At 36.3% G+C, this 13,199-nt stretch overlaps 1 protein-coding gene across 1 annotated transcript in view; it reads right to left on the reverse strand.

The window, feature by feature from the left end:
• The window catches only part of LOC102748111 (lysosomal-trafficking regulator), a 153,245-nt gene that overhangs the window by 101,910 nt on the left and 38,136 nt on the right, over positions 1–13,199 (reverse strand). Inside the window, exons 8-12 of the mRNA XM_081823169.1 lie at positions 11,693–11,849; positions 9,270–9,496; positions 8,687–8,753; positions 3,661–3,770; positions 1,829–2,255 (exon numbers count right to left, since the gene is read on the reverse strand). Of these exons, the coding sequence (XP_081679295.1) occupies positions 1,829–2,255; positions 3,661–3,770; positions 8,687–8,753; positions 9,270–9,496; positions 11,693–11,849 (988 nt within the window). The remainder of the gene's footprint in view (positions 1–1,828; positions 2,256–3,660; positions 3,771–8,686; positions 8,754–9,269; positions 9,497–11,692; positions 11,850–13,199) is intronic.

Below are 13,199 nucleotides of genomic sequence, written 5' to 3' on the forward strand. Positions count from 1 at the left end.
AACGTTTCCATATCAAATCTGACTTTGTACTAAAAGACTAGAACAAAAACCACTGTGTACGCAGGTACTGTAAAGTAGGAATATGACAAATATTTCTTAATTCAATGCTCACAACAATCTTATGAGGTAAACTTTATTGTCCCCATTAAGAGGGTGACAGAATTGAGGTGCTGAAAGGTTCAATAACTTACTCAGTGTCACTAAGTAGGTTTAGCAGGAAAGGATGCGTTATCACTGTAATATTTTCCTCATCACTCCCTTCAAAATTTTGGTACATACACTATTTTTTAAATGTTCTTTTTAAATGTTTATACAGAGTCATCTTTCTAAAATGTGTTTTCTAATATATTTTTATAATAAAACTGTTAAAAATTTCCCAATGCTGACTTTTCTTAGGTCATTGTGTATACTTATTTCATTTTATAAGAGCCTGTTTGCATTGGGACTGCCCCCACTTAAATATGAGAAAGCAATCTGCACTGTTTATAGTGTCGGGGTGACATTTAAGCTCCGCAGTTGAATATAGGTGGGTTTAAATCCCTTTCCATCACTCGCCAGCTATATAAATTGGTCATGCTGTTTGATTTCATCTGCAAATATGGCCAGCATGAGCACTTACCTTACTGAATTGTTGTGAGGATTAAAAATGTGTGTAGAAAGAGCTGAGCAAAGTGACGCCCATCCAGAGAGCACCCAATGCACATGAGACAGTGTCAGCATCCACAGGGTCACATGGATGTCGCTTCGGAGCTATCATTCTTAGGTGGCAAAATTTGATTCACAAAAGAAATGCTAAAGCTACCTAAGTTTTTAAAAAGTTTGTCTTCCTAGACTAACCCACAAAAGGACATAAGTATGCTGTGCTAATAACACAGAAATGTGTCTGGAGAAGTGGATGCAGAGCTCCAGCTGTGGATATCAGGTGCCCTTTCCCACTCTTCAGTCTTGAGAGTGTCATTAAGGACTTTCCTTTCTATCTGTGAGTCAGCGGCAGAGGACCTGCCCTGAAGGCCTAGTATTCTGAAGCAGGGCGCCAGTGGGGTGTGTAAGCTCCGTGCAATGAAGAGCTCCGGAGGCCAGGACCACTGTATAAGCATAAACTCCTAACCATTTGCCTCCTCTAGTGACTTCATTCATCCCATGGCCCCTAACAATTAGCTCTGTGTTGCTTCTCACCACCATAAACAGCTTTATAGTGAACATATTTTTCCTGCCCTCGTCATATGAAGAATGAGACACAGTTTTGTGAAAGCGTAAAAGGGATTCGATCAGTTATAGAAAGCACTGGAATGGGAATGAGTCTAACTCCGGAGAAAGGCTGACGCATCCAGACATTCGGTGACAGGAACTAGGAGAGGGGCGCCGAGGTAAGATGTGGCTGGAGGAGGAGAGTTGAACTACAAGAGAGAAAGTAGATGAAATGGGGCTCGTAGGGGCTGGGGCGTAGGGAGCAGAAGGACGGAAAAGTGGCTCTAAGGTTGTATCCTTTCCTCTCTAACATCAGGAGTCACCCTAATCCAGTAATGGGACCAGGGAAGAGGCAGGAAATGGGGCTGGTGACCCCCCAGGGCATTTGGATATGCGGTGATCCCACTGCCGCAGCACCCCCACTTCCCAGTCCCAAGGCAAAAATATAGAAGAAAATGAAGTTTTCAAGGCTATCTGACATCCGAGGCTTTGGTAAGTCAGGGTCTGCCATCACTAAGGCACTTAGGGTGAAGAACATACTCAGAGCACGTGAGAACATCACCGTATTCTTACAGCTCAACCAAAATTGCCGTCTGAAAAGGCTTAGTGCACCAGGTAACAGATGTCAGGAACATCATACCTGTTCTATCCAAACTACTATCCCGTAAAATTAAGGATTTATTTCTTTTCTTGGTCTTCTTTCCTTTCTCCGTGGTTCTCCCAGCTTCGTGGACGCACTCCACATTAAACCACAGTGAGACGCTGAAGCCTTCCGACAGGTGGGGCCAGCAGTTCTGGCCCAGCAAGGCCAAGTGGACCGGGGCTACATGCCAAGAGGAGAGCAGATGCTGGGGGCAACTTCCACTCTCGGCCTCTTTCCTGCTCCGGGAACTCCGTGCTCTTCTTAATAATCCCAGGGCCTTACTGTTTAGAATCCCAGGACCCTTTTGTGATGAAACGCCATTGCTTAAATTTGGAGTATGCAGGAGAGGGAAGGTTAGGTACTGGGAAGGGCTCATCATAATGTCGCTTTCAATAATTTTGAGAATACCCAGAAGAAGAAATTCCTAGAGAAAAGGAAAAATAAAGTGTTACAATTATGTACATAAGATGCACAAGGTACATAATAATTTTGAAATTCTGGTTATAAATGAAAGTCCAAGCATACCCACACACATATCAGCATTCCTAGTTAAATATCTTCCTATCTACCATACCATTAAAATGTTCATAAGATATGAAATAGAGAGTTTATTCTTAAAATGCTAATCTCTTGCAGTTAATTTTAGATTTAGGTGCTTTTTTGGTACAACCCTAAAAGTTATGAGTTGGTTTTAAGTTAGATATTAACTACAATAATTATATCCACAATAATTTCTATCAAAGAAAGATGTTTATTTCCTAGTAGGCTATAGTTGCTTCTCTCAATTATTTTTAAGTGAGGGATAGAACCAGAGACCTTACAAATTCTCCAGATTCTGAATGATATTTATAGCATGACTGACTTCATAAAATTGAGTGGCTCAATACTTTCCAACTTATTTTACATGACTTTTCCCTAATCAAATAAATTTTCTTTCATCTGTTTTTGGTAACCAAAATAAGGGTTTTTAGGTTTTATTCATAAATTACAAATTTTGGGTTAAGTTGAAATGTAGAATTATAGAAAAGATAAGAGAGGAAAAGAACATTTAAAGAGAAAAGTAACGACTAAGGAGACAAGTAAAGTAGAGAAGAGAAATTTAGTCCAATATCCTGCCTAGTGTATGCCCTACACAAAAAATAACAGCTAATGTTGATGATGATAATGAGAACTGCACTCAGGGAAAGTAAAAGAAACATTCCCTAAATACAGTCACTTATCAAGTGTCTACATTAGTGTCTGTTAACCCTGTGTTCCACAGAACCTGTCAGGGTCCACAAGTTGGAGTAAGGTGGTGAAATGGGCAGGGCTCAGGAACATTCGACCTTGCTTCAGAGAAAGTATCTCTAAACTTTTCTGTTTTATTTGCTTATCCTTTAGTCAAAATTTTATTATAAAAATGAGTTTCTCAGCAAAGAACAGTTGAAAAGTCACTAAGCTACACCAATGGAAAGAAGTGATAGAAGATACCTGAAGGGTAGATAATAATTTTCTAAAAAGAGGATAATCCTTAAAATGGTACAAACTACTCATAATTAAGTTCTCTTTAGTAATCAAAATTATTTAGCATTTCTTAAACACTACGACTGGGGGTGGGATGAGGCAATGGAACTATGAGCCCAATGATATGACTGGTTAGCCAAAACAGAAGTGAAACAGTTAAAATATGTGCAAATAATAAAATGATCGAGCACTTTACACATAATAACATGGAGTTGACTGCATAATAATTACCACATTAAAAGGGAGAGCTTAGTGATTTCCAAATCATTTTTAAAAATACTCTATTAGGTATCAGTGAAAAAAATTTTTAATTATAGCATATTTACTGTACAAGGAGATTTCTCCAGAAATATTCTCAAAAGAAGGGTTAGCTCTTCTGAACATGTTCTTGAGCTCATCAAAGATACCAAAAGATCCACCAACACTCTTTGGCATGCTAAATTAAAGAAAGATAGAGGGAAAAAAATTAAAGCCAATACATAATTAAAGGTTCCAGACAATTTCACTGAAAGAGATCAAATACTATTGTCACATCTTCAATGGATTATAAACAACTAATAATCCAAAAATGTGCTGAAAAAATAGCAATACGATTAAATGCAAACCAACCCACTGACAAAAAAAAAAAAAAAAACCACTTTTCTTAAAGATTGGTTAATTCCCAGGAGAGGTATTATTTAAAGAAGCATAAATTAATACAGTATTTGTTTAAAAAGTTGACACTGTCAGTTACCATAAAATAGTCTGCTACCTTTTCATCTTGAAACTGTTTAAATTATAACTACTACTTTCTAAATTAGATGACATATATGTAAGTGTAAATATTAAAGATTATGAAAACACTTAAATATCACGAACAATTATTTTGAACACTTTCCTCATTCCATTGTGGGGTTTAGAATAAAATATAATGGGTAGTACATAAATTCATAGAACTTTTTAGAATAAAGTAACTAATATTTGTAGCACATATTATAGTGTTCAAAGTATATTTATGCATTATCTCAGCTAATCCTCACCCAAAAAAGTCCTAAAAATGAAATATTATCTCCATTTTAGATATGACAGAAATAATCCTGATGTTCAAGCTGAGGACAGAAGCCCTGTTTCAGCATCATGTTTTGTAGAAGCGTGAACTGATGTGGTATCTGGAAAGAAACTCGCAACAAGACTACAAAATAGCATGGACTTTATCCTGTAAGTAACACGAGCCCATGAAAGGTTTTTGAGTAAGAACTATGCAAACTAGGAAATAAAGGAAAATAATTAAGTATTTCTCCTGCCTTTCCTTTATGAATTATACCTTAGAATAACCAAGTAGTTGATGAGAGCAAGTTTTAAGTATTCCAGCTTATCCAAGAAGATGAAATGACAGCATGTTACCATTTTGCAAGTCCCTAGGCTATGACCATCCATGGCTCCTAGCATCCCCCAAAGAGAGACAATCAGACATTATGTGCCTCTGACAGAGGCAGACTCCTGCCTGTAAGATATTCCGGTCAAAAAATGGAATCCGAATCTAATTAGGTTTCTAGATCTTACTGCCAATTAAAGGAAATATAAGATAGAGAGGATTATATTAAACAACCTCCCAGGGACATAATTGCCAAAATTCAGAATGCAGGAGATGCCTCATGATAGATGACCTGGCTCCTTCAACAACAAAAAAAAATGGCAAGGGGGTGGGGGGGAGTAGACATGAGATAGATCTGCTAATTGTAATGTATGAACCTAACTAGGATTCTGATTTAAAAAAAAAACACTATAAATAAAGTGTTAGATAATCACAGGTTGGGGGATAAAGTAATATGATCAAGGTAAAGTGTATGTATGCGCTTAGACTTTTTTTTTTTTTTTTTTCAGTTCAAAACTAGCAGGTTCCAGTTCAAAATGAGGGAATGAAGATATATATATTTATATAAATTTGCCTTTGTCTACTACTGCAAACCCACTGAACTAAAAGTACAGAATTACAAAAAGAAAGAAATTCATAACAGCAAAAAAAGTGGGGGAGTCAGTGGGCGCCAGGGGCACATCAGATTTAAAAATATTTCTTGAAGATGGAAAGGCAGAGAGATAAAAGAGAAAGCTGCAGCTTCGAATCTCTTTGAATTACAAAGGGGCTCTGAGAAATGGAGAGCCCATCTGTCTGTCTACATTCTGGAGAGGAAGTAAGGAGGGGGCTACAAATGCAGGGATTAATACAAGGTCTGACTGCAAACACCTACCTCTCTCCTTGATTCTGAATACAGAGCACAGATAGCTCAGCTTTTACTTTTATGCCCCCAGCCTGATAACTGTTTAAAGAAACTCACTGGATTGCCAGGCAAAGGCTGAGATGGACCATGGGACATTAGCATCAGGCTACCAGGCATACATGTACAGTCTGCAGATGGGCCAAGTTGCTTCACCAAGGGAAAAAATATGGGCTAAAAGAAAACTGCAATGGTATTCACACCAAGCCATGCATCCTGGCATTGGGCTGTGTTGCCTGGATGAAGGGATGACTTTCTCTTACACAAAGACACTATTCACTAGCCAAGCCCTACGTGTGGAGGACATATTTTTCTAATGTACAGAAAATGCCATATGAGGTAAGAGTAGCCCTAATGGCCCTCCCAAGTGAAGCTCTTTTTATTACGGTATTTGGGGAGCCTCTATCATCCACTGGTACATGCACACAGAGCTCTCCAGTGGATTGCCCATTCAGGGAAGATGCCAAATAGGAAAGCAAATTTACAACATTAACTCCAACAGCTTTCTTAAATAGAAATGAGCAAAACAGGTTCACAAAATATTTGAGAATCAGCAATATAAACAAGAAAAACCAAGATATAAAAGACAAACAATTTGATAAACTGACCCCAGAGAGAAAATAAGTAATTTAGAGTAGAAAAGATATCTTTCCAAAATGTTAATTACTAAATCCAGATATACTTAAGAAGATATTATATCCTTATATGTAAATGGAATAGCCAGAAAACAAACAAAAAGAAGCTCTTAAATATTAAAAGATAACTGCCCGGGCACCTGGGTGGCTCAGTCGTTAAGCGTCTGCCTTCGGCTCAGGTCATGATCCCAGGATCCTGGGATCGAGTCCCACATCGGGCTCCCTGCTCAGCGGGAAGCCTGCTTCTCCCTCTCCCACTCCCCCTGCTTGTGTTCCTGCTCTCGCTATCTCTCTCTCTGTCAAATAAATAAATAAAATCTTTAAAAAAAAAAAAAGATAACTGCCAAAATTAAAAATTGAACAAAAGGTTGGAATAGAATGGAAGAAATCTCCCAAAACATGGTACAAGAAGAGAGAAGTAGATAATGTGAGAGGAAATCTAAGACATATGCAAGATCAATCCAGGAAGGCCCAAGATTATAATTAGGATGTAAAAAAGAAGAGAACAGAAAGTGTGGAAAGAAGAAAATTATTTTTTCTTTGTGACTGTAAGTTACACCTTCCTAGATATGACACCAAAAGCATTGTGACAAAAGCAAAAACAGACAAATTGGACTTCATCAAAATAAAAAATGTGTGCTTCAATTATACACCACCAAGAGAGTGAAAAGATAAGCCATAGATTGGGAGAAAATATTTCAAATCATACATATCTGATAAGGGGCTTTTATCTAGAATATATTTAAAAATTCTTAAATTCAATGATTAAAACCACAAATTATGCAATTTCAAAATGGGTAAAGGATTGAATAGAAATTTCTCTAAAGAAATCCAAGAAAGATACACAGATGGTCAATGAGCACATGAAAATATGCATAACAACATTAGCCATCAGGAAAATACAAATCAAAACCACAATGAGAATAACATGGCAGGTCCACAAGGATGGATAAAACCAGAAAGACAGGTCATAACAAGTGTTAGCAAGGATGTAAAGAAATTAGAATCCTCATATACTGCTGGTGGAATGCAAAATAACACAGACACTTTGGAAAACACTCTGGCTGTTCCTCATCTGATTATACATAGAGTTACCATTGGACCCAAAAGAAATGAAAACACATGTCCATGTAGAAACTAGTACATGAGTGTTCATAGCATTATTCGTAAGAGCAAATAAGTGGTGATGGTTGCAGAACGCTGCAAATATACCAAAAAACACTGAACTGTATATTTTAAATGGGTGAACTGTGTAGTATACGAATTCTCTCTCAATAAAACTGCTATTAAAAGGTAATGTAAGGGGCACCTGGGTGGCTCAGTCGTTAAGCGTCTGCCTTCGGCTCAGGTCATGATCCCAGGGTCCTGGGATCCAGCCCCACATCGGGCTCCCTGCTCAGCAGGAAGCCTGCTTCTCCCTCTCCCACTCCCCCTGCTTGTGTTCCCTCTCTCACTGTGTCTCTCTCTGTCAAATAAATAAATAAAATCTTAAAAAAAAATGCTATAAATGTTAAAAATAAGGTGACGTAATAGAATTTCTCAGAGCTAAGCTAGAAATAAGTCTTCAGATCTAAAGGACCCACTAAGTGTCTACCACAATAAATATAAACATACCATATACTAAATAAGTAAATGGAGAAGGAAAAGCTTTTCTTTACTGTATAATCACAATTAATAAATATAAAAGGAGTAATGGAAATAGAAAATCACTATTTGGCAAATACCACAGTATTAACAATTTCAGTCAAGAATCATCAATGGGTGCTGAGGATTAGTGGGTTCGAGTATGATGAAAAGAAAATATTTACATAATCTCAAGTTATCTCCCCACACGATACTTACTAATTATAAAGAGAAAACAGTAACTTTACAAAGGAGAAACTCGGCAAGACATCACCTTAACCAAATGATCACAATAATAAGATATGGACATCAGGAACCACAATATGATGCACTGTGAAAGGCACAACGTCACTTATGAGGTCTGTTTGCCAAAAATGCATCACTCAAATTTAATCATGAAGAAACATCTGACAAACCTGAATTAATGTTTCATGTATGTTAGACTTCTCCAACTAAAATCGAAGTTTCTATTATATGTTGCCATATTATATATTCATTATGAATTCCTCAAATGTCTATGAAAGTACAGAGTGGAAAGTGGCACTCAATGTCTGATAAAGCAGGAACACCATACTTAGACTGGGGAACAGTCCTTGCAAGACCACTTCTGTGTACATGACCCTGAACAACTCACTCAATCCCTTGGAATCTAGACAGTCCTCTCTATAAAATCAAGATACTTACACTATGTCTATCGAACAAAAGAGATGATGCATATAAAGCTACTTTTGAAATCACAGGGCACTATGCCAATGGAAGTCATTATTATCAACTCTTCATTTCACATAACAACAAAATAATTTCAAAGCTATTGTGTAAAACTAACAGTTTCAACGCACCTTGAAAATCAGAATCAGCCTGCGTTAAAATACTCAAGAACCCTCCTAAAAGATTTTTCACAGTTCCCTGAAGATTAAAAAACAAAACATAAGAAATTAAATTTCTTACCTCATGAAAGCATGAAGCAACTGTAACGTCATAATAAATGATTTGATACTCTACTGTATATACATATATAAATATTTTCAAGTAACTGGGAAGAAAGCTATGTGTACAATCACATACTTTTCATTTTCTTTTTTTTTAGGTGGTTTATACATTTATTTTTTTCATACTGTTTTGGTTTTCTGGTTTTTCAAAAACAATGACTATATATTAAGTGTAATTTACAAAATATTGCCCATTCTCAGAAATATACAAGGATTAGTTAGCCAATGACATTTTTTATGCTGCTTTAGAGAACAATGGAATTAGAAGATTTTTAGAATACCACTTGTACATAAAAACATATCTAAGGTATTATAAAAGATAAATAATCATCTCAAATAATTTTCAGACAAGTTGGGTTCTAAATAAGGAAATGAGTGATTGGGGCATGTGTGTGATAAATATTCACCACATTTAACTAAATGCCTCTTTTACCTGTTGCATGAGTAGAAAAATATTCTTTTCCTTCTGTCTGATGATTTTCAAAAAACTCTCAAATACATGGGCAAGTACATCAAGTTTGGCTTTACCAGTGGAAAGCAAATTTAATTCCAGCATACAAATCTCAGGATATATTATTTCCCCTTCAGTGAGGTTTTCAAGCAAGTCCTTTGGGCTGCTTAATGCACTGAAAACTTCTGCTTCAGGCTTCAAATCTACACCTGAAAGAGGAAAAGAAAAGATGATTTTTATTCCCTAAACACTGAATAAACATTTCAAATCTCACTTAACATTTAGGAGATCTTGTGGCAAAGTGCTCTTTATAAGAAGATTCTCACACAGCCTTTTCCTACAAGGCGACTTTTGATTACAATAAGTATCCTGGATAATCAAGTCTTGCGGATATTTTGAAGATAAATGAGTAGCTTAAAAGTAATTTTGATATCTTCAATAGAATTACAAATATCAACAGTAACTTTTATAGACATGTGATACAGATTTAACACATTTTCTCTGACACAAGTGGGAAAAAACACTATCCCAAACCTTCTGACCCCAAAATACTTTTTTTTTTTTAAAGATTTTATTTATTTATTTGACAGAGAGAGACACAGCGAGAGAGGGAACACAAGCAGAGGGAATGGGAGAGGGAGAAGCAGGCTTCCCGCGGAGCAGAGAGCCCGATGTGGGGCTCTATCCCAGGACCCTGGGATCATGACCTGAGCCGAAGGCAGATGCTTAACGACTGAGCCACCCAGGCGCCCCTGACTCCAAAATACTTAAATCACAGACTAGTTCATTTGCCTGCTCAGATCTCTGTGAAAATAATAGGTTCGGTTATTGGTTGGAGGAATTCTATACTTTGTCTTCCTCATAAGCGAGAAACAGACAGACACTGTCATGGAATATTACATTTTGGAAAATTTGACTGATGTGCTCTTAAAAGTGACTGCTGTGCTGTTTAAAAAATGTTCATGTAGTTAAGAAATTTATAAATGTCTACATAGACCAGAGTTCTTTAGATTAAGATCTAATCAGCAAACCTATAAAAAGGAGGAAGTCTGTCATTATAAAATGTCAGTATACTGATAAAACCTACACCATTGAACTAATATTTTTTCAAAAGCACTTGTTCAGAAGGTGGGGGTGGGAGGAGATGGAGGAAGGTGGTCAAAATGTACAAACTTCTAGTTACAAGATAAATAAGCACTAGGGATGTAATGGACAACATGAGGACTACAGTTAACACTGCTGTGTGATACATAAGAAAGTAATCAGCAGAATAGAACCTAAAAGTTCTCATCACAAGGAGAAATTTTTTCTTTTTTTCTTTTTTACTGTACATATATAAGATGATGGATGTTAACTTATACTATTGTGGTCATCATTTCATAATATATGTAAATCAAACCATCATGCTGCATACCTTAAACTTATATAGTGATGTATGTCAATTATTTCTTAGTAACACTGGAAACAAACAAAAATAGTTTCATAAATCAAGTAAGCTACATGAATACGTGTGTGTGTACATATACATATATACATATGTAGATTCTTTCAATTTGTGGCTGCGCTTTTGTTCTTTTCACTCTCTTTATTATATACAAATGAACAAATACTTGCTATGGGTCCATCAAGCCCTTCTGTTAGGACATCTGTGATTATGCCTTCATGCAATGGGAAAGAGAAAACAGACTGAGGAAGACAAGCTGCTGGAAACTTAGTGAAGACTAGCAGTACTGGGACGGTCATAAGGTCAACATTAAAAAGATGGAGCCTTCCAGAAAGCTCTTGGCTCCAATCAACCCATCTATTCTGTTCTACCCAAGTTTTAAAACCAGAGACAAAGGATCATGTGCAATCCTAGGGACGGGTTGGGTTGCAGTGAGCTAAGAAGAAATCTGTGCTGCAGCATCCTTGGATGTCACAAAAAGATGTCTGTATTCCTTATATTAATCAATCTTTATAACAAACTGCCTGAAATGCCCTTCCTGTCAGTATCTGTCTGGATAGTTTTTTTTTTAAATTTAGGCCTCAATATAAACCAAACATCTTCAGTGAGGCCTTCTCTGACCACCCAATCACTATCACATCACCCTGTTTTATTTCTTCATATTGTTCACTTCTGACACCTCCTGTTTGTTTTTTCTACTGGAGTATTGATGAAAGCAGGGACTCTCTCTACCTTGTATTCTCAGGCATTCAGTCAATGTTGGCAATAACAAAATATATCTGTTTTATGTTGACTATATTATAAACGCCAGAATCTATTGTCAAGATCAAATAAGATCAAAGCAATGCACTTTTTAAATTGCAAGGCAATACAAAATTCTAAAGTGGTATTACTGTAACCATTTTGCTAATTAATAATCTGATTTGCAAATCCAATCACAAGTACTTCAGTGATATTTTACCATCATCTCGGGTTTCACTATCCTCAGGATTGCTCTCACTGTCTGCTTCATAGCCTTCTTCTTCGACCAAAAGTTTGAGACTACAACACTGGGAGTCCTCAGCTTCTTCTGAAAAATCACCAGGTTGGGATGACAATTCTTCTTCAGATTGATGACTCTGTAAGATCAGTGCAATTAGAAGGCAAAAGTTGTAATATTTGCTCATATTTAGTAATAGAATGTTTATTACTCAAAAATCATTTTAAGGGGGCGCGCAGGTGGCTCAGTCGTTGAGTGTCTGCCTTTGGCTCAGGTCACGATCCCAGAGTCCTGGGATCAAGCCCCGCATCGGGCTCCCTGCTTGGCAGGAAGCCTGCTTCTCCCTCTCCCACTCCCCCTGCTTGTGTTCCCTCTCTCGCTGTCTCTCCTCTGTCAAATAAATAAATAAAATCTTTAAAAAAAATCATTTTAAGGACAGCTTCAGTGTTTTCTTTAAGAAAAAAAAACCTCAGGAATCAATATGAAGCACTATAAATTATGAAATTCACACAGCAAAATTTTCCAGAATCTCTCAACTTTATTAACACCTCAGAAATGGGGGTCTCTAACAGATGAAGCTATAGGTCATTTCAGTTTTACTGAAAAAGAAGTCTATGAAATTTCACTCTAGTTATACAATAGGAAATGACTAAAAACCACAATGAGGTGGCATTATACTTCTTACAACTTAATGCTAGCAAATAAATACTATTTTTACACATTTGTTCATGGAAAAAGATTTTTCCATAGGACTTTTATAAATAAAATGTTTCATAAATTAGATACCCAGAGGAGACATAAAAATTGTTCAAAGGGATTAATTTTAAGATTTCAGAATCCAGTTGTCTATATACAAGCATTTCAGAAATCGAGAGTTTCAGCATTAACTTCTGGTGCAATATCCTGCAGCATGAAATCTTCCTTTTCTTATAAAAATGCTACCAATATCTTCACTTTGGAACTCATTTTCACTGAAAGCATCTCAGAGTACTTTATCACTGTAACATTAATAAAAGGTAGAATAAAGTAGTATTTTAACATTTTCCAGTAAACCAATTGATTCAGGAATATGATAAAGGCATCAGTTGCTATTTCAGTAAGTTTTTTCAAGTTATGACAAACAGCAACATAAAATATTGTGGCAGAAGATTATAAAATGTCATATATATGGCTAGACTGCGAAATTAAAAGAGAAGTTACATAGAGATAAAGGACAGTTTTACTAAGAACTTACATAAAGATAAAGGACAATTAAGGGTAAAAGAAACATAAAAGAAGAGGGTAGTAAACTAAATATACACATACAGTTTCAAGAAAAAAATTAAAATAGTTCTTTTAGAAAAAAATGTTAACTTAAAAACTATGACTGCTAATTTCTATGCAAGTACTAGTCATTTTTGTATTGAGTGATTTAAAATTAAAATACAAGGTTCTGGAAATTTAACTGTACCAATATAGGATCAGAAAAGATACCTGAGTCATCACCATT

The sequence above is a fragment of the Leptonychotes weddellii genome, chromosome 6 (genome assembly GCF_054177405.1).
Source record: "Leptonychotes weddellii isolate Sample4059 chromosome 6, ASM5417740v2, whole genome shotgun sequence".
NCBI classification, from domain to species: Eukaryota; Metazoa; Chordata; class Mammalia; order Carnivora; family Phocidae; genus Leptonychotes; species Leptonychotes weddellii.